Source organism: Sus scrofa, chromosome X (genome assembly GCF_054392235.1).
Source record: "Sus scrofa isolate SSC_HxYL_T2T_F1_AM1 chromosome X, Sscrofa_HxYL_maternal_Yorkshire_Landrace_v2.0, whole genome shotgun sequence".
In the NCBI taxonomy this organism is placed as follows: Eukaryota; Metazoa; Chordata; class Mammalia; order Artiodactyla; family Suidae; genus Sus; species Sus scrofa.
Window position 1 is genome coordinate 124511080 of NC_139401.1, and position 22709 is coordinate 124533788.

The 22709-nt window shown below is 43.2% G+C and overlaps 1 protein-coding gene across 27 annotated transcripts in view; it reads right to left on the reverse strand.

The window, feature by feature from the left end:
* Positions 1-22709, reverse strand: part of MCF2 (MCF.2 cell line derived transforming sequence) — a 98077-nt gene that overhangs the window by 44206 nt on the left and 31162 nt on the right. For 20 of the 27 annotated variants that reach the window (XR_014835172.1, XR_014835170.1, XR_014835173.1 and 17 more), the window contains 9 exons: positions 16401-16520; positions 15484-15600; positions 13348-13497; positions 9754-9887; positions 9347-9461; positions 5885-6004; positions 3475-3666; positions 2230-2421; positions 572-743 (listed from right to left, as the gene is read on the reverse strand). Coding sequence is in view for 21 of the 27 variants with exons in the window: in XM_013986464.3 (XP_013841918.3) it covers positions 572-743; positions 2230-2421; positions 3475-3666; positions 5885-6004; positions 9347-9461; positions 9754-9887; positions 13348-13497; positions 15484-15600; positions 16401-16520 (1312 nt within the window). In the remaining 6 variants the exon portion in view is untranslated. The remainder of the gene's footprint in view (positions 1-571; positions 744-2229; positions 2422-3474; positions 3667-5884; positions 6005-9346; positions 9462-9753; positions 9888-13347; positions 13498-15483; positions 15601-16400; positions 16521-22709) is intronic. The other 7 variants (XR_014835175.1, XR_014835174.1, XM_085007405.1 and 4 more) reach the window with 1 other exon arrangement.

A 22709-nucleotide genomic window follows, 5' to 3' on the forward strand; every position in this document is an offset into this window, starting at 1 on the left:
AAAAACCTTGGGGCCACAGGCGTCTTATTTCTAGAGTAACTCGACACCACAGAACATAGAAAAGAGGGATGGATGCTAAATGTTTAAAATGAGTCAACAGAGATTAAAGCCAGTAAATGAATTCTGTTAACAGCTAATTACCAGTGAAATTATTCGATTTACCTGTACCTACTTAGAAAAGGCAATCCATTCAATTATCTAAGCTGTTCACTTACTAGACGCCTATAAGAACCAAATGATCGTTTATCCAGATAAGTGGCAAATGCACACATGTGTGTACCAACTTTATATGCTTTCCTCCACCTGCTGCAGAAAAGGGTGAGTCTGATGCTGGCATAATGTTCATACTCCGTGCAGGTCTGGACAATGCAGCCCAGATTTTCATCATCCTGTACTGGCCCGTATCACTACTGTGTTTAATTACTGTACAGTCATCTCTATCATGACTCCTGCCTTCCATAAAATGTCAATGTCTCAGATTGAAAAACGAGTTCATATTTACAGCAAAAGTCACAGAGTAAACAATGGCAGGAAGAGAAGAGGTTGAAAGGGGGGCTGTAAGATACTTTACCTTGTTTAGATGAAAAAAATGGTGCTCTAGATCTGATCAAACTGTCCGAAGCAGGGACTACGAATGGAACTGGCTTCCCACGCTTATCTGCCAGGTTTCTGAAACCAGCTTGTTGGGTCTCAAATATACTTCGGATGTTCTCAAGCTTCAGTTGTATGGTCTGCATTTGAGCCTGCAAGTTGCAGAAGGGGGTTGATGAAATAACTTCTGAAATGGGGTCATTACAAATCGTATTACATTTCTCTGCCTCCGACAGTCAAAAAATTAATACAGAGGTGAAAATACAGTTATAAATTACTAGCAGAAATTTAGGAAAGCAACGGGCAACAGAATAATGCATCATTTCACCTGGTTCAGAAACCAGACGGTCTCAACCAAACCAACCTGAAGAAGAACTTTTTACCAAGCAATCACGAAATACGTCACTGCATAAAGTGACTGACCCTTCATTGGCTGGAAGGGAAGGCATGCTAAGCATGAGAAGGCCACCAAGTTAAGCACTGTCACAGGAGTTTGCCATATTTTAGCCTGCAGGACAGTCTATAGTTCACCATGCTGTCCATGGCTCCTCAGAACTCCTGAAGGATCCTATACCCTTCCAGCCATCCTAGATGATCTGAAGCAGTTAAGAGTTAAGCTTTGTGGCTTCCTGAGTCACATGGCTATTGCCATGGCCACATCTCTCACAATGTAGAGAGAGGGCTTCATGGCAGCCACGGTGGGGTAACCTAGCTCTTGACCTTGCTAACACCAGCTTCTGTGGCTCACCCTGCCCCAAGAAGACCCAGATCCTTCCTTTATCCCTTCGTCCTCAAACTGAGGAGGAAAGCCAGGCCTGTGTCCACAGAGCAGCTGCTGGTTGTCGCTGCAGCGCAGAGGAAAGGCATTTGGGATAGAGTGCTCTTGACCTGGGCCCCATATTCCAGGACAACTTGGGGCCTTTCTCCAAGGATGCACAAGAATCTATATGTGAGAGCTCCTAGTTGGTGAAAAGAGTTTAAAAACAATGCAGTCAGGAGTTCCCTTGTGGCCCAGCAGGTTTAGGATCCCACGTTGAACTGGGTGCTCATCTGGCTTAGTCGCAGCTGTGGCCTGGGTTCCATCCCTGCCCCGGGAACTTCTGCATCCCACAGGTACAGCCAAAAGGAAAAAAAAAAATAATGCAGTCAGAGCTCAAAAAGGAAATTACTCTTCGTTATAAAGCAAACGTAAGCCTTTGGATTCTTTTGTTTGTTTGTTTGTTGCTTTTTAGGGCCACACCTGCGGCATATGGAGGTTCCCAGGCTACAGGTTGAATCAGAGCTACAGCTGCCAGCCTACACCACAGCCACAGCCACGCCAGATCCGAGCCACGCCTGCAACCTATACCACAGCTCACAGCAACGCTGCATCCTTAACCCACTGAGGGAGGCCAGGGATCAAACCTGCCTCCTCATGGATCCTGGTCAGGTTCATTACCGCTGAGCCACGATGGGAACTCCAAGTCTTTGGATTCTTTGATGCCTAATCATGGCTCTGATATAACCCCTAATCCTTAAGAGAACCATGTAACCACAACATTCTAGAAAGTTACCCATGAAGTAGTAAAAGACTCTTATCAACATGACTGCAATTACAGTTTTAAAAAATGTGTTTACTTAACCCCAAATGCCTCTTACCTTGAGTTCAGGAGATAGAATTACATCAAATTCATACTGTAGGGTTTCAGGATCATAATTTATAAAGGGTAGAGCCATTTCGAGGAAATTTTCGATGTCCTGCAGGGCTTTCTGAGCATCTTCTTTAGACTGAAACTTATCTATTTCCTGATTAGCTAGAAGGCACTCTCCTTCATCACAGCACTGGCGAGCCTGGTGAGCAAATCTCACACACACACACACACACACACACACACACACACACACACACACACACACACACACACACATCATGAATGATCAAAGAAGAAATATGTTTGTCCCTTAGGAGAGTGTTTTCCAAGCCCGGCTTCTGTGAGTCAGAGCTGCTTTCAGAGCTATTCAAAAATAAAGATAGCTGAAAAAATCAAATAAACAAAGATCATCTGGGTTCTACCCCAGACATTCTGCCGGAGCAGCTCTGGGCGCCAAGCCAGGGTTTGTATTTTCACAGAGCTCCGCAGGTACTCCTGACGCACAGCCGAGCTTGGGAAGCGCTGCGCTTCTTTCAGAACAAGGAATTCATTCGGCAGCAGGAGCCTGACCGTTCTGGCAACGCTGGCGCTTCGGCGGCATGCTATTTCCCCCAAATCAATAACTGAAATATGAAGCTCCCAGCAAAATATCAAACGCAATATAAAGGCGTAATGATTGCCCGAGGGCAAGGGTGAACGTTCCCTTGCCAGAGAAGGAGACAGACAGATGAAGCTGTTCGTGTTGAGATCGGATGCCTCGAAGCCATACCCCTATTTTACATTCCACTGCCAAGACTGGCACCGCTCTTCATCGCCCAAGTATCAAAGAGGTCAGACCCACAAGCCATGAAGGAGGAGCTTCCCATCCCTGTTTACGTTTGTCGTTGCTGGGCCTATGAAATGGGGGATGAGTGTCAGACTTTAGCAAAATGCCCCCGGGGCTGTTAAAAGCATTCCGACTGCAAACGAGCACCAGAGCAGAGGCTTCGGACATGTACCAACATACAGAGGAAGCCACCACCACCGCCATCTCGACGTTCGGAACAGAGGCCAAGGCTCTTAGAACACTGGACTTGCTCTGAACACTGCAAAGCAGGTGGATTAAATAAGCACAACCACAGGCAATCCTTCAAACTTCTTACAAACGCAATTCCAAAGCTCTACCAGACCCTCCTTCTAGAACCTCTGAGAATGAACCGGGGCGGGGGTGGGAGGGTGGCACCATGAAACGCACCATGTCCCGGGACGCTACCTGCTGTAGGAGTTTATGCATTTTGAAGGTCCGGCTGAGCTGTACTCGTTTGGCTTTGATCTCGTTCACCAAGATATCGGAAAGGTAACGGAGCTCGTTGCACCTCTGGCAGATCAAATCCAGGGCGTAATGGTGACTTGCCGCGAGCCTGTGTCCATGTATTATCACAAATCGGGCCTTGGCTAACAGGTCCTGAGTTTAAGAAAGAAGGCGAACAAGAACTGTATGATCTCTGTCCGAGCAGAGGGGGGGAAAGAAAATAATTAAGAAGCAAATTGGTGGAGCCAGGGAGAAGGACTGCCCAAAATACGGCTTGACATCATACTGCTGCAGGCTGCGAAAGAGCCCACAGTTAGAGGAACTGGCTACAGCAGTGATGGAGCCAGACGCTCACGTACTTCGAGACACGGAAACAGAAAATGAGCCAGCCTTCTCAGACTGTGGATGAGATTTGCTTCTCCTGGTGTGTACACATTTAGAACAAAACCGCACCTATCAAATGAGGGTACACACGGGCCAAGTGAAAGCCTCAGGATTTCACGTCATCTCAGCCTTGGCAACCCCGTTAGATCTAGGCAGCAGCTACACACTTTACACACCGGAAGGGACCGTCACAGGCCTTCTCTGTCAAAAGGGACCTCAGTCTCCACCCTATCAACCAGCACCCTGCCCCCTGGAACAGTGACTGAAACATAGCATTTACCATCCTAACCCTTTTGAAGCATGCAGTTCAGTGGTACTGCTGTGCAAGATGAAAAAATTCTGGAGATCCGTTACATGGCAACGTGAACACACTCAACCACTACTGAACTGCATGCTTCAAAAGGGTTAAGATGGTAAATTTTACGCTGTGTGTCTTTTACCACAAGTAAAGCCAAAAACCATTCAAAACACACGAAATATTCCAAGCTCCCTAGTTTCCGAGCCAGTCTGCCTTCTCTTTCTTCTATATGGTTCTCAGAGGCTTGCAGTACACCCATAAATCTACTCGTGTGCTGAGAACACACCTTAAAAACCATGGCTTTGCTCTCTCATACAGGAGAGCCCAGCTAGGATGTGTCAAGTATTAAAGCTGTGAGTCCAAGCTTTAAGACCAGCAGAAAAATGATGGCTGGCTCCTGTGAGTACTCACTAAATATCCACACAGCCCAGGTACTGTGCTGAGTGTTCTTCCTATAGCATCTAAATAATCCTCACAGTCACTCTGCGAAATTGGTCATTACAGCTTCCATTTATAGACAAGGATTCTGAGCCATCATTTTACCCAAGGTCACCCGGCTAGTAAGACTAAGTAGATCTGTCTGTATGAACCTGTCTTCAGTTCAGCTGCATATATCAAATACTGGCTATTTAAGCACCGGACAATCTACTCAATAGTTTGTTAATACCCTATGTGGGGAAAAAAGAATGGATATGTTTATATGTATGACTGATTCGCTATGCTGTACACCTGAAACTAATACAACATCGTAAGTCAACTACACGCCAATAAAATTACATTTTAAAAAATGACGGGGGGGTTCCCATTGCAGCTCAGTGGTAATGAACCCGACTAGTATCCATGAGCACATGGGCTCGATCCCTGGCCTCGCTCAGTGGACTAAGGATCCAGCATTGCCATGAGCTGCAGTGTAGGTTGCCGACAAGGCTCGGATCCCGCGTTGCTGTGGCTGTGGTGTAGGCTGGCGGCTATAGCTCTGATTCGACCCCTAGCCTGGGAACCTCCATATGCTGCGGGTGCAGCCCTGAAAAGACAAAAGACAAAAAAAAAAAAAAAAGGTGGGTATTTAAGGAATTATGTTCTTAGACATTCCCATCATTTTCAAATGGCATTCCTGATAGATATTTTTCTAGCTTATTGAAAATGATTTATGCTCTTGTTCCTACTGGCGGGCCTGAAACAGGTACAACTCCATGACATATCTGGAGGGTCATCTCAGGCCCACATTGAATCGAACAGAAAATAGACCAGTTATATCCAGCACAAATGAACATCTCCTCAGAAGAGAAAATCATGGACTTGGAGAAGAGACTTGTGGCTGCCTGATGGGAGGGGGAGGGAGTGGGAGGGATCGGGAGCTTGGGCTTATCAGACACAACCTAGAATAGATTTACAAGGAGATCCTGCTGAATAGCATTGAGAACTTTGTCTAGATACTCATGTTGCAACAGAAGAAAGGGTGGGGGAAAAACTGTAATTGCAAATGTATACATGTAAGGATAACCTGACCCCCTTGCTGTACAGTGGGAAAATAAAATAAAATAAAAAAATAGACCAACATTATTGAACTAATTATACAGATTGTCGCTATGAAAGACTAATGCTAATAAGGGTTTATACTACTAAAAAACATCAAAATGTAACTATTAAACTCCATAAATACAGTGAACATCCAAAATGTAATCTTACCTGAGAATTTTCGTCTAAGTTTTCCAGCTTTTTAATTTTTTGTTTTACTTGAGCTATATTCCCTGTTACATCAGCCAACTCTGCTTGTTGGTTTAATAGAAGTTCAACTTCACTCACAAGCTAAAAATAGAGGGGGAAAAAGTATTCAAAGCATAGAAATCATCAAGCATTTCCCCTCATAAGTTTTGTAGCAAATGCTATTCGGAACATCGATACGGAGAAATTATGCATATGGACAACGCTTTCAGTTATTTTACTCACAGAAATCAATATAATCTGTTAAAAATGTATCCTACCAGACATTAGAAATTTAGCAAATGTCACTAGGTGCATGTAAAGGCATGTTGACATGGACATGTATGGAAACATATGGGCATGTATACATACATGCATATATACTCCCTAGCTCTGTGGCAAATGGCTTTAGAAACAAAGACCCTTCAGTAGCAACGAGCACACCTAGCGCCCAGATCTTGCTTTCGAGTATCATTTCCCAAAAAGAAACCAAGGCTTCTCAGGACTGAGGCAGATTGGGAATAAGACGAGCTTGGAACATCTTTATGCCAGAAAGTCAAGAAGTGATAAAAATGTTTGGACATGGCACAAGGACAAAGCAGCCAGTTTGAAACAGCAAAATAGTCAAGAACAGTAATGAATTTAGAAACTAGGACGCCATGGACCCAATAAATAGGTAAATACCAAGCAGGATTCTTGATGGACAGTTTTCTAACTTCTTCAAAATGATTTGTGGAAGTTCCCTTGTGGCACCAGCAGGTTAAAGATCTGGCGTTGCCACAGCTGTGGTGCAGGTCACAACTGCAGCGCAGGTTCAATCCCTGACTCAGGAACGTCCACATGGAGCAAGTGTGGCCAAAAAAAAAAAAAAAAAGATCTGTGCTCTTGTTCCTATTGGTGGGCCTGAAACAGTTACAACTACATATATATAGAAAAATTATATATATATATATATATAGAAAAATCAGCATTTCACAACCACCATAGTAAAGATTAGTTGAAGCAAGAATCATTAGTTGATGCTAAACCTTTGAGGAATTTTTGATGAGGAGCAAGATAGTCGCATGGTGTTAAATGTTCTCCACACAAATTTCCTACCAGTTATAAGGGGGGGGAAAGTAACTCTATAGTGGAGAAATTCAACATTAAGAGGCAGGTGGACTTCATCTACCTCCATATGTGATACCCTCAGAAGGACATGTCACTTATACAGTATTATTTTTCCTCTCTTTTTTAAAAATTAATTTGATGTATACCATGACTTTATTTTTTAATTTTTAGCTGTGCCTGCAGCACATGGACGTTTCCTGGCCAGGGATCGAACCCGGGCCACAGCAGCAACCAGAGCTGCTGCCATGACAACACAGGATCCTTAATCCGCTGAGCCGCAAGAGCATTCCACTTACGCAGTATTCTTGCTGGTCAAACACAGATTAATCTAATCATGAAATAATGTCAGACAAACTCAAAATGGTGAACATTTTACCCTAAAAATGACTGTATTCTTCCAAAATGTCAGCATCATATAAAAGACAAAGAAAGGCTATGGAAATGCTACAGCTTACGGGAGACGAAAGAGACTTGACAATTTAATGCAAGAGGCGACCCTCTAGACTGGCTCCTGAACTGAGGGAGGAAAATGATATAAAGGACATGAGGGAGTCAACTGACAAAACTGCAACACTGATCGCAAATATGAGAGCATCGCGTTATTGTGAAACGTACAAACTGTGATCACTGTACTGTGATTATGCAAGAGAATATTCCTGTATGTTTAAGAATATCTCAAGTCTGAATTTCCAAATAAGCTTTTTTTGTTGTTGTTAAATGCCTGAACAGAAAGAACCCATCTGCATGTCACTTTGAGGTACAGATCGTGTCCGTGAGATTACAGTGCAAGACAAACAACAATAATACTGATCAGAGGCAACAATGACTTCAAGAAACAGAGTACAGGAGCTCCCTGGTGGCTCAGCAGGTTGAGAATCTGGCATTGTCACCGCAGCAGCTTGGTCTACTGTTGTGGTGGGTGTTCAGTCCCTGGCCCAGGAACTTCCACATGCTGTGGGTGTGGCCCAAAAAAAAAAAAAAAAGAAAAAAAGAAACAAAGTGTAACCACAGGAAAAGAATTTACCATGAAACGCAAATTAACATATAAGTAGAGGCCCAATTGGTACGTTTAGGAAAAGTGCTTTTTTTTGTTTTTCTGGGGTTTTTTTTTTTTGGAGTACCTCTGGCATGTGGAAGTTCCCAGGCCAGGGATCAAACCCAAGCCACAGCAACACCGGATCCTCAACCCACTGAGCCACCAGGGAACTCAAAGCATGATTTTTGCATGTGTTCGGTTGGGGAAGAAGGAGAGATACAAATATCTGGAAAGACCAAGAGCAATTCGACCTATTCTTAAGACAGGTTTCTAGGAGCACCCAGCACTTCAAAACCATTTTGAATCACGGGAGGAAAAGGCTGGTGGTCACTGCACTCTGTATGGGGATGCAGCGCCCCTCCCCAGCTGATTCTGCTGCAACAAATGAAATTCCACGCCAGTAAGCCACTCTGGGTAGAAACAAACTGACCACATGCAACAGAGACAAGTCGATTTTCCTTGGACCCCTGGGAAAATAACATGACAGAGACTGTGAGAAGCTTGGGCACTGACTGGAAAAGTAGAAAATACAACACTTTAAATTAACTCTATGCTACTATAAAATACAAATTAAATTTCAAAAAAAAAAAAAAAGAAATGTATGGCTCTTGACCATACAGGATGGATTTTCCAGAAGAATGGAAGTAGAATATACTTATAACCTTATTTTTTATATTTAAAAAATTATTTTGGCCACACCCTTGGCATGTGAAAGTTTCCGGGCCACAGATCAAACCTGCACCAAAGCAGTGACTCGAGCCACTGCAATGGCACTGCCAGCTCCTTAACGTGCTGAGCCACTAGGGAACTCTTAGCCTTTCTTCTTTCTAACCTTTTAAGTAACGAATAATTAAACAGGGTTTAACTTCGTCCATCAGGCTTTTCATTGGAATAAATTGCTGGATCAGGAACAATGTTTTGTTAGATCACACTAAATATGATCAGCATAGGTATATGGGATCTAAAAACTCATGAAGGAAGTTGGAAAGTTAATCCCACAGTCCTAAAGCATTTGCTATCTAAAATAAAATTCAACAGAAGCATCAGTGTAGACAGTTAACCTTGTCCCTGCCATATATGTTAGCACTTAAGTGGTTTCTCATAGGAAATGAGCAAGAGAAATAGAAGTCTCAGCATTTCAGCAGTTTTTTCCTTCATTCTATGTCAACGCTCACTCACACGTGCCTCCTTTTCACTTCTTTGCGAGTATAAATGGCATCTTGCAAGACTGTGTTTCCGATGACCAAGGAGTAAGAACCTCCAGCATGATGAAAAAAACTGTCAGAATGTTTTTAACTGACCTCTTGAAAATCCTGCTCAAACTTCCAGAGTTGCAGGTACTGCTCCATTTTTAGTTGGTGTTTCTCCCAAAATCCATCAAAAGCTATTTCCATATCATGTACTTGAGTCAGCAATCTTAACGAAGAAAAGTCATGATTAAAACAACGATTTGTGTTGCAGGTACGTAGATAAACCTGGTCTGGACATTAAGAATTAGAGCAAAGCCATGACATCTGGTCCAGGGAGACCATCAGTGGCCACAGAACCTCTTCTACGAACCCATCTCTGTTAGAGAACTCAGGAGGGCGTCCTCAGATTGCCAGCGGTCCAGCAATACCTTCACGCTTAACAGGTTGCTGCAAAAATATCTAATTCCCTTTCAAAAGTATAAAATATATAACTCTAAACCAAAAAGACTACTACTCACTTATTAATAGTCTGCCAGTCGCCACTAATGTGTTGATGATGTTCAGGTCTTGAACTCACAGCATCCTCGGCATCAGGCACTTCCAGATTTGTTAGCAGAATTTTCCCTTCTTTGGTCACAGCTGTAATATCATTCTGTACAAAGGCAAAATAAGATGCGTCAGCCCGCTGGGAACCTCATCTGGGCGACCCGGGGAGAAGGAAGCGTATACCAAGAGCACGTTGAATAGGAAGAGCAGCTCTAGAATGGCCTTCGCTTTCATAACTGAAAAATCAAGGAATAGCTCACAGAATCTCAAAGCTGTAAGATCTCGCAAGAGGCCTCTGTCTCTTGAACTGGATGTTGCTGTCATGATTTTTTTTAAGATCTTCACAGGAAGAAGTATCCCATACTCTAATTGCAGCCTCCTCCTCTTACTGGTAGTAAGGTCGAATTTAATAAGGAAGCAACTTAAGTGTCCATCGACAGATGAACAGATAAAGATGATGTGGTAGGAGTTCCATGATGGCCCAGTGGGTTAGGAACCTGACATAGTATCATTGAGGATGCGGGATCAATCCCTGGCCTCACGCAGTGGGTTAAGGAACCGGCACTGCCACAAGCTGCAGCAGAGTAGATCGCAGATGCAGCTCAGATCCCGCATTGCTCTGGCTGTGGCGTAGGCCGGCAACTACAGCTCTGATTCACCCCTGAGGCCTGGAAACTTCCATATGCTGCAGGTATGGCCTTTACTTTAAAAAAAGATGTGCTGTATATGTGTGTGTGTGTATGTATACATGTGTGTCTATGTGTAGGTATATATGTGTATACACACACACAGGAATACTACTCAGCCATAAAAAATGAAATAATAACATTTGCAACAACATGAATGGACTTAGGGTATTATGCTTAGTGAAATAACTCAGAGGAAGACAAATACTATATGGTATCACTTTATACGTGGAATCCAAAAAATACAACAAACTAGTGAATATAATAAAAAAAAGAAACAGACTCATATATAGATAACAAACTGGTGGTGACCAGTGTGGAGAGGGAAGGAAGGAAGGAAGGGCCGGATATGGGTAGGGGATTAAGAGGTACAAACCACCTCGTATAAAATGAGTTACAAGGATATACCGTACAGCACAGGGAATATAGCCAACATTTTATGATAACTATAAATGGAGCATAACCTTGAAAAACTGTGAATCAGTATGCTATACACCTAAACGCTAACATAATACTGCAAATAAAACTACGCCTCAATAAAAAAGTTCTCATTTATTCTATTCTAATTTTTCCTAATTTTTTTTTATGGCTGCACCCGCGACATATCCAAGTTCCCAAAGCCAGGGATTGAATGCAAGCTGCAGATGCTGCAGCAACACCGGATTCTTTAACCCACTGGGCCAGGTCGGGGATCAAACCCGCATCTCTGCAGCAACCCAAGACACAGCAGTCGGATTCTTAACCCACTGGGCCACAGCAGGAACTCCCTCTAATCTAATACTTTCAATGTGCAGGAGCATAATAAAAGCAGCAGGAGCATAATAAAAGACTACCACACTAGGAAGCATACAGTTACAAATAATATTTAATGCATATTCAGATATAGTGAGATGTCTTTCCTGCTAATCCTTACATGAGCCCCATGGCTGCCTGCCATAAGTACTGTGTTACTTCATATTTGGATTAATGAATTCATCATGAAGCATGTGCTTCTATTCAGAACGTCTTAAGAGAGGTGATCCTTCAGGCCTCGAAGAGGGATCTAAGACTTCCTTCAGGAGACCCAAGAGCCCTCTGAAATTTTAAGCAGAAATGTGGGTGTTTCTGGGAATAGGTTCTATGATACCACCACCAATAGGACATAAGAACAGAAAGAGCTAATATTTATAAAGTACCAACTACGTGTCAAACACTGTGTTGCATACATCACATACTTACTTCATTTCTTCCTCATGACAGCTCTACAAGGTACACGTGTATCATCATCCCATCGTCATTGTCATCAACCCCATCGTACACATAAGGAAACTGAGACTCAGAGAGGGAAACTCAATGACCCGGTCACACAGCTTGTAAGGGACACAGCTTGTCTTCCTTGAACAGGGTTTTGCTTTCACGTTATGATTCAAAATTTCCATTTCATTCCTCTTCTTAATTTAAAAGTGTCCCCTCCACATAACACCTGTATCTGTCAGTGCCCCAGCGTGCCTGTTATCATGTGAAGGACCTAAGTTGTACAGGGATGACTGGTGCCTTGTTCAGATCATTCTTAAACATTTTCGGGAAAGTGAATCTAAAAGAACACAACAAACTTCTGTGCAGAACAGATACTGACTCACAGACTTTAAAAAATGTATGGTTTCCAAAGGAGACAGGTTAGGGGGCGGGGGGATGCGCTGGGGGGTTGGGAGGGAAATGCTATAAAACTGGGGTGTGGTGATCATTGTACAACTATAAGTGTAATAAATTCATTGAGTAATATAAAATAAATAAATAAATAAATAAATAAAGATGATTGATCACCCCCCCAAAAAAAAAGAGTATTGCATGGACATAATGAAGTTTTGGGAAAAAACAGTATACTCGAGAAATGTAATAGAATGTATTCAACAAATATTATTCGTAAATATTCATTTTTTTTGGAAAAAAATACTAAAATTAAGTGATATATTAAAAAAAATAAAAGTATTTGCTGATCGTCTGAAGGGCGACTCAGAGTCCTTCACAACCCAACACTCTAGACAGTTGGGAAGGACAGCAAAAGCAACTTGTCCACTCTGGTCTACTGCAGAAGACATCAAGAACTAGAACCCTGTGGAAAAGAAAGCTTGTCACCAACTGAGCGCAGTGTGGCTTGGTCACAACGCCAGGATACGGCAGAGTTGGGACAAGAAACCAGGACTCCAAACTCCTCATCAAGTTCTCCTCCTTTTCACACTGTAGCTGTCTGCCTCGTGATCCTTACTCTAGCTTTCCAAACGAGAGGGCCTTTCTAGAAGATAAAGAAGGCATGGGAACAAAAATGATGGTGGATCTCTTACTCTGGAGCATTTATACATGATTCCATTTACAAATAAACAGCTGCTCAAAAGAATGCACCCTCTAAAAAAGGACACTTCTGGGAGTTCCCTGGTGGCCTAGCAGTTAAGGATTCCGCTTTGTCACTGCTGTGGCACAGGTTCGATCCCTGGCTCAGGGACTTCCGCCTGCCCCAGACGTGACCTAAATAGATAAATAGATAAATTAAGGACACTTCAATTCAACATATCCACAACATCCTCTTCTTGTAAAGTACTCTTCCTCTTTAATAGTGTGATTGACAGAGTCAGAGTTCTCCCGTGGCACAAGAGGTTAAGGATCTGGCATGGTCATAGCAGCGGCTTGGATCGCTACTGTGGCGCGGGTGTGATCCCTGACCCTGGAACTTCATATGCCCCAGGTGCAGCCAAAAAAAAAAAAAAAAAAAAAAGAGTGTGCCCTACAGTATCCAAACATACCTTTCATCTCCCCACCCGGACACCTCTGTGAAATGAACACAGTGAACACCTCTCTAGAAGATGACCGTGGAAAATCTTGGTTTATCCCCTCTACCAGACATACCTTTAACAGGTGGTACCTTTCAGCGCGAACTGCGAGAATTTCTTCTATTGAAGGAATATCATCTGGTAGTTCTGTCTCAGCCAGTTCAGTTCCAAAGGACTGTAACATCTGAGCCATGTCTTTCACTGTGAGGGCAAAATTTTCTATAGCCTGCAAAGAGCCCATGGTTCTTTTAATTCTATGGAAACTCTGCCAGCACATCAAAACCTAGATCAGCAACTGTGGTGACTTTTACTGAGGTATGACAGCAAACACACATACTGCGAACTCTCTACTGAGGAAAGTTGCCATTGCCCTTGACGAACAACTCCAACTCTGCATCTAAGCCTCTAAGAAACCAAAGTGAGATGAAGAGTCTTCTTGAATGTCTTTTACCTAGACTTCCAGAGTTCCCATCGTGGCTCAGCAGTAATGGACCCAACTAGCATCCATGAGGACGTGGGTTCGATCCCTGGCCTTGCTCCGTGGGTTAAGGATCTGGCGTTACCATGAGCTGTGGTGTGGTGTAGGTGGCAGACGGGGCTCGGATCCCGTGTTGCTGTGGCTGTGGCAGAGGCCGGCAGGTGCAGCTCTGATTCGATCCCTAGCCTGGCCACCTCCACATGCCATGGGTGCGGCCCTAAAAAGCAAAATAAATAAATAAATAAACAAACTTCCATACCTATTTCTTGAACACCAATGAAAATGATTTCTTAAAGATTCCATGTACTGAGGAATTTGTTTTCAGTAACTGTAAAATTCCTTTATGCTAACTTTACTTTTGAAGAGACATGAGAACATCAAAGCCACTTTCTTATCATGTATGAGCAAGTATTTAGCATTCCCAACAACGTGAAGGACTAAGGTGATGACGGAGGAACAATGAGTCATGACAATTAATTTCAGGTATGGCAGAGGATGAAATTGTGACCACAAAGGCTCTGTCACCCACAGATGCCAAGTAAGGCTGGGTTTATTTTTGTCTCCAAAACCAATGACTCAGAGAAAGGAGGACAACATGTAGAGACGATATAAGCCCTTTGTTTACCATGCATGTCTGCTCTTTTATTTATAGCTCGATAGGTTATTGCCAGCAAGACGTGGCTTACTCTGACAACTCGCTCTCATACGAATGAACAGGACGGCTGAATGAAGATGAGGAAAACAGAATCCCGACCTAATTAAATATCATGGTTTCCTTCAGAGGCGTTCCCATACCCCTGGGATTTAGAGTACAGATACGTGCAGACGGCAAAGTCACACCTGTGGGGCACAGGGCTCTGGCCTATTCCTACATTTCTCAAACAGAAGGCATCTCTGCTACAAATCTAACTGCCTCAAGAAAATCACCAGGATGATGAGATTAATGAGCCTGCTTCCAGGAGATCCCGTCGTGGCGCAGTGGTTAACAAACCCAACTAGGAACCATGAGGTTTCGGGTTCGGTCCCTGCCCTTGCTCAGTGGGTTAACGATCCGGCGTTGCCGTGAGCTGTGGTGTAGGTTGCAGACGCGGCTCGGATCCCGCGTTGCTGTGGCTCTGGCGTAGGCCGGTGGCTACAGCTCCGATTCAACCCCTAGCCTGGGAACCTCCATATGTCGCGGGTGTGGCCCTAGAAAAAGACAAAAGACAAAAAAAAAAAAAAAGAATAAGACTGCTTCCATTTTTTTGAGGCGGGCCACAGGCCAGGCACAGTGCCCAACACTTCACACTGTTATCTCACTGAATCTCCCCAATATTCCTTTCAGGTAAAGTCTTATTATTCCCTTTTCCTAACTGCAAACACTGCAGCTGAGGGAGGTTTTATAACTTGCACCACGTTATACAGCTATGCGTTAGCAGTGCTAGGGTTGGGACCCCAACCCTCCGTCTCTTCAAGTTACCACACGGCCCTGGGAGGGGGTGGGCAAAGGAGGGTCGCCTTATTCCCTAAGCCTCTCATGCAAATGCCATCCTCGGGGACTCTTCATCCTTTCTAGATATTTCCGATGGAAGAAAGTCGAGATGTTGAATTCTGTATGTTTTTGAAAAATAGGAACCCCAGAAATTTGGTTTTCCCAAAGAGGAAAAAAACGAAAAAAACAAAAAACCCCTCTAGATCTAGGTTTCAAAGCTACCGCGAACTATAGGCTCTACAGTAAGGGCGAAAGACACATACATTTCTGAAGATGATCCATTCACTGTGGCAGTACTGCAAGGTGCCTCCTAACTCAGGGGTTAACTGCTTGTCGTCAATGTAAGTCAGCAAATCACTAACTGAGCTCAGCATAACCACCTATATAAATAAGCAAGAAAGACACTGTTAACTGCCCTTTCTGGCAACTGCACAATGAGCTTCAGCACCCAGTTAGCAGAAAGTTGTCTTTTATAAATGGTTCTAACAATTCTCTCCTGCGCGTCCCCGCATCCTCCCACACATGGATACACATCCTTCCTTCGGGGAATAACAGTTTTCACTTACAAAACATGTCTCCGTAAAGCAAAATGAATCTCCACGGAAACCCACGCACCTGACCCTCCATGATCTAAAATTTTGCCCCGGTAAGGGTCAACCTTCCGCAAGAATGTTAAGCCCTTAACAGAGTAAAAGGGCTTCCTGCAGTAAGTTAGGATTTATCGGGAGGCACTGATCTTTGCAAAACTGTTGAAATTTAGGAGCGCTCTATTCCTAGCCCTAACAATGTATAAAAATATCTTTTGAAAAAAAAAATCAAAACAAAACAAAGCAGGGCACACTGAAGTAGCTCAGGATGTAAGTTCATGGGAGTTCAAATACATAAAACGCACACTCGTTTGTTTTCTAAAAATAAAATGTCCTGATTTTATACACACATGCACACATACATATATAAACATACATAACATATGTGACATACATCTCGTTTGAGAGGAAGTGCTTGGTTACAAATCAATGACCATATTCCTTTATTTTACCAGTAGGAGCAGAAGACTTTGGGGGCATTTCAAGCTGACATTTTGGAAGGCAAATTCTATTTGTTTGTTCTTTTAAATGCTCTGTGGCCACACGTAAAACATCAATCTCATGGTACTAACATTTACCTGATATACTCTTACCGGTAATTTAAGCATGAAATCTTCCTGACTAAATCGAAATCCAATGTCTGTGAAAGTTCGCTGGAGAAAACTGGTAGGACGGAGCACTAAAACCAAGTGCAAGTTCCCAGGGAAGGAAGCCTATAGAAAGAAAGGGCACAGGAAAGAAAGAAAAAATTGTCAAAACATGTGCTCGACTGAGCACAGAGCAGAAAATATATAAAGAAAACAAGTTGTAAAGTCATAAATTTCACCAACAGGAGAAAACTTGAAAAATGGATATTGATAAAATCTAAAAACATGAAACTAGAAATAATACTCATGTAAGGTCATCAGGTCAGATCTTTGCAATGCTCTTGGCATGGAATTTTCTCACACTCAAATCAATCCCAAGTTACAGAGAATTATACTCTCAAGCGCCATGTTAAACTTAGCTGTCTGTATTCGAATTGCATTTAATCCCTGTAAAACAGAATTAGGAGGCAGGTTTCTAGGATAGCCCTAAAAGCCACAGGGAGCTAAAGTACTTGTAATAAACAAATGGAAGAAAACTATTTGGTGGACTCGTTTTTATTTCATCCAAGCGACATTCACAGAGTATCTTCTACGTGTCCAGTCTATGTATTTACAGCATCGTTAGTATTCAGAGTGAAGAGAAATCAATACAATATATTCCATACCCAGCTTGCAAGAAAATGACAGTCTAATAGTTGAGTCTATTGGTATTATTCACTCTATAGCACCATAAGCTGATAATTGAAACAAGGGGATTAGAATAATATACAACTGGAAGTGGTGGCACAGAGCATCCTAGACCTAGAAATGTCAAAAAGGCCTCGCGTGAGAAGGAATAAATTGGATCAGGGAGTTCCGTTGTGTCTCGGTGGAAACGAATCTGACGAGCATCCATGAGGACGCAGGTTCGATCCCTGGCCTCCCTCAGTGGGCTAAGGATCCAGAGTTGCCATGAGCTGTGGTGTAGGTTGCAGATGCAGCTCGAATCCTGCGTTGCTGTGGCTGTGGTGCAGACCGGCAGCTGCAGCTCCAATTTGACCCCTAGCCGGGAACCTCCACAGATTTGACCCCTGGCCTGGGAACCTCCATATGCCATGGGTGCGGCCCTAAGAAGATTAAAAAGAAAAAATTGGATCAGGATGTTGTCCTGGGGTGCCCATGTTTCCCAGCTTCTTAGAATACTGGCACATAGTAGGTGGTGAAGAAATAATTACTAAACAAAAGAAAGCAAAAGACAAGAAGGGCACTATGCAAAACTCGAGAGGGGTGGAACAGCACTGCCTGATATAAATAATAAAGCACCACATGTCAAATGCTTGCTGTATGCCAAGTATTTTGCCAACATTATCATAGTTCCTCTTCATAATAATCCTGTGAATTAGTCAGGCTACCCTCTTCCACAAATAAAGAAAGTGACGCCCAGAGAGTTTAAGTATAACTTGGCCCAGCTGGTGAAGTCCGAATTTGCACTGAGCCTGCTCCATATCAAGTGGTCCCAGTTGGAAAAGCTAGAGGAAAGTGCTGTTACGGGTGGAGGGGAGCAACGGGAGATGGTGCTAGAAAGATGAGCAGTAGGCAGATCAGGAAAGACCTGGGGTTTTTCCCGGAGGCAAGGAGAGGCTTGGAAGAGTTTTTCAGCAGCAGGGCAACACGATCAGATTTGCAAATTTTTTTGCAGTTTTTTTTTCGACCGTGCCCATGGCATGCAGAAGTTCTCGGACCAGGGATCAAACTCATGCCACAGCAGTAACCAGAGCCACAGCAATGACAATGCCAGACCCTTAAGCCCACTGAGCAACCAGGGAACTCCATATTTGCATTTCAGAAGAATCACTTTGACTTTGGGAAAGAACTGGATTTGGATAAGAGTGGAAGCGAACACTTGAGCTAGAAGACTGGACGACTCATCCAAAGCAGGGAGGCTGAGTGTCTGAATCGAGCAACAGCAGGGATGAAGGTAGAATTTAGGTGGTACCTTCTGCAAGACATGATGACTGGATGTGTCTGATGGAAAAGGAAAGAGGAGGACAATCAATTTCCAGATTTCTGACTTGAGTAACTGGGTGAATGGTCCCACCCTCAGACATGGGAACACAAGAGAAGCAGGTTTTTAAGGACAAGGATAAGATCCTGATTCCCATTCCTGGACCTGTTGGGTTGGAAGGGTCAGCAGGAAAAGCAGAGATGTCCATCAGAAAAATGGATGTACAAGTAAGGAGAGAAGGAAGCCTAGACTGGGAATGTAGAGCTGGTGGGCATCAGCCTCAAAACAGCACATGAAAGCAAAAATAACGCAAAATATGCCCCAAATGCTTAAAATGCAGTCATCTTTCAGGAATGCTGAAGTATTAATACCTGAATAAAACTATAAAACAAAAATTTATAAGATATTGTAGGGACAGGGTATACGGAAGCTCTGTACTTTATGCTCAATTTGCTGCGAAAGTAAACCTGTCCTAAAAAATTGATTTTTTTTTTTTTTAAAAAGAGGCATTCCTGTTGGCCTAGTGTGTTAAGGATCCGGCAATGTCACTGCTGTGGTTCGGGTCACTACTGTCGTGTGGATTCGATCCCTGGCCCAAGGATTTCCCCATGCCAGGGACAAAGCTTAAAAAAAAATAAACAAAAAAAAAAAGAGTAACTTTCATAGAGGGGTAAGACCTAGACTCTGAAATGATACTCATAACTGCTGGAGGTTTTTTTCTTTTCTTTTCTTTTTTGGCCGTCCCATAGCATATGGAGTTCCCAAGCCAGGGATCAGATTCGAGTTGCAGTTGGGACCTAAGCTGCAGCTTCGGCAATGCCGGATCCTTTAACTCACTGTGCCAGGCCAGGGATCAAACTTTTGTCCTGGCACTACAGAGAAATCACCAATCCTGTTGTCATAGTGGGAACTTCCAAAACTGGAGACTTTTAAAATTCAAATTGATCACCATGCTGTGCAGTAGAAAAATATATATATATATAAATAAATAAAACAAAATTCAATTTGAGATGGTGATAAGACATTAACAAGTGGCAGTGAGAGCTAGAGGGAGGGAAAGAGAACTGAGTGTGATACAAACAGATAAGAGAGGGAGCTCCCACTGTGGCTCAGCAGTAATGAACCCAACTAGTATCCATGAGGATGTGGGTTCGATCCCTGGCATTGCCGTGAGTAGTGGTGTAGGTCGCAGACACAGCTCAGATCTGGCATTGCTGTGGGTGTGGCACAGGTTGGCAGCTACAGGTCCAATTCAACCCCTAGCCTTGGAACTTCCATATGCCATGGGTGTAGACTTAAAAAACAAACAAACAAATAGATAAGAGAAAGGAGCATAAAATTAAATCAAAAAATTTAACAATTGGAGTTCCCATTGTGGCTCAGTGGTAACAAACCAGACTAGTATCCACGAAGACGTGAGTTCCATCCCTGGCCCTGCTCAGTGGGTCAAGGATCCGGAGTTGCCTTGAGTGGTGGTGTAGGTCACAGACGAGGCTTGGATCTGGTGTGGCTTTAGCTGTGGTGCAGACCGGCAGCTGCAGCTCCAATTCGACCCCTAGCCTGGGAACTTCCATATGCCACAAGTGCGGCCCTAAAAAGACCAAAAATTAATTAATTAGTTAAACAATGCTTGCAGACACAAATTGGAATGGCTATCCAACTCCTAACTCCCCCAGGCAGCCATGTCTGTGCCACCCCCTCCCTTCATGAGAAACTTCTTTCCCTCTCCCCATCGAATTCGAATTCGTATGTTGAAACTTAACCCACAATGTGATAGTATTTGCAAGGCCTTTGGGAGGTGATTAGGTCATGAGGGTGGAGCCCTCATGAAGTGGATTAGTGCCCTTACAAAAGAGACCCCAGATGGAGTTTCCATTGTGGCTCAGTGGTTAACAAATCCCACCAGGAACCATGAGGTTGCGGGTTCCATCCCTGGCCTTGCTCACTGGGTTAGAGCTGAGCCATGTCTGCGACCTACACCACAGCTCACGGCAACACCGTAGAAGACTTTCTCGGGATGTGGATAAAGGTTTGCTTAAGTGGAAACTTAAGCAAGTGACAGGGACTTGTGAGAACCCTGGGCCTATTTGTAGCTAGAGAGCACGAGTTTTATTTCCAGCCCATTCACTTTAGGAGTTAGGCCTTTCCTTCTCCTTCACATGGGCAAATTACCAGTATTTTCATTATACTTACCTGCCCTGATCCAGCTTATTCTTTCACTTGCAAATGAAGTTGAAAACACCCTACTTTTGCCAACACCTAAAGCAAAATTCCTTCTGTTCTTCCATGGATTCTAGGTTGATCTGGTCTTACTGGCTTTTGCTTTCTGACTTTCCTTAATGACATATTCTCTGGTATTGGGTTGGAAATTTCTAGATCCGAGACCCTAGAGAGGAGCCACTTAAAGCCTGGACTACTCACCCACCTCCAAAATTGGGGGCAGGGGTAGGGGAGGATACCGTGGGAGCAGAGAAGGCCATGGGGCGACTCTTGGCCTGAGGTCAGGCCCTGGTCTCTATGCTGCCACTCCTAGGAGAACAAGGCTGTCCCCACAGCCAGGCCTAGGGACAGCTGACCACACAGCAGGGAACAAAGCAGAGAAGGAGAGAAAAGCAGAATCGCTGTTCACAGCCTCCATAGGGAAGAGAATTCAGGCAGGGTTTGGGGATATTTTCAGCAGCTCCTAAATCAGGGATTAGGAGCCAGAGATTAGTTACCTGTTTTATTAAATCAGTTACTGCATCTATTTGATAAAGTGCTTTTTCCCAAACGTTGACAGCTAAATAAAAAGCTTCTAAAATCACTGTACATTCTAATCAGATCATTCTTAGGTAACACTTTCTGATTATTTTATCATACCTTCTCTTGCCTTAATTCCTTCAAAATGTTTAGTGAGTCACTTATCACAAAAGGCCTACAAAAATTTGCATTTCTAAAGAAAATGCACTATCCAGGATGAACGGTTTGTTTATTGCCCGTATAATTACGTCTGCAATGTTTTTCATTATAGGATAATTTTAGGATCTTTACTGAGCTCCCGTGCAAATCTTCCTAGAATACATGGATTTGATTAACCCAAGAGCCACGCTCAAATCTAACAGCCATTTGAAGGAATAAATAACTTGCAGGCAAGAGCCATTATTTAATAGGCAAAACTATTAAACAATTGGGTGGCACATGAGCAATTCATCTGATTTGTCAGAGTCGTTTTTATAGAAAACCAAACCATACAGTTCAAACCAAGGATATTGTTTCCAGCCCTCATGCCCATTAAATCCCATGTATGAATCAGATATCGTTGATTTTTTAATCCCAGTCCCCCTCACTTATTCCTAATAGGTGCTTATCATACTCATTATAGTAAATCCACAACCTCACCTGAAGCAATGACTTTTCATATAGCTTCTCTCCAGCAAACACACACACACACACATATTTGTGTGTGTTCAGAACCTCTCAAAGCACAGGAGATGGCCTAGCTGGCCATGGGTGGTAGTATTGCTTTTTATTGAATGTCTATTATGAGAATTATGCTCATCGGGCGCACTATTATGACACTGTGCTAAATATTTTACACGCCGTAGGTTCTGCTTTTATCCTCATTTCACGACTGGAGGAATTGAGTGTGGGAGGCAGAATAATGATTCCCCAAAGATGCCCACATTCTAACCCCTGGAACCTGTGACTATGTTACATTATAAGGTAAAAAGGGACTCTGGGGATGTGATTAAGTTAAGGCTCTAGAGATGGGGAGACGATCCTGGATTATGGGGGTGGGAACAATGACATTACAAGGATGACTATTAGACAGGGGAAGGCAGGAGAATCAGAGAAGATGTGACCACGGAAGCAAAGATCAGAGTGGTGCAGGGCCAGGAGCCAGGGAATGTGGGCAGCCTCTAGAAGCTGGAAAGTCAAGGAAACAGATTCTCCTCCAGAGACTCAGAGGTCCTGCTGAGAGCTTGGTTTCAAGCCCAGTTATACTCATTTGGACTTATGACCTCCAGAACTGTTAACAATACAATGTTGTTTTGATTTGTGCTGATTTGTTAGAGCAGCAATAGGGAACTAATACCCTGAGGTTCTGTGAGGTTAAGCAATTTTTCAAGAAATTCTAGCTTATAAGTGGCAGAAATACAACCCAGATTTACCTGGCTGCAGAGCCAGACTTAAAGCAAGCTCTAATTGAAACATAAAAAGAATATATATATATATATATTTTTTTTTTCATTCCAGCTTTCCTTCCTCTGGAAAAACTCCTAATGGATAGAAAAAAGATCAACAGGTATAAGGATCAGGTTCAAGGTCAGCAGTCTAACCCTGAAACCTAA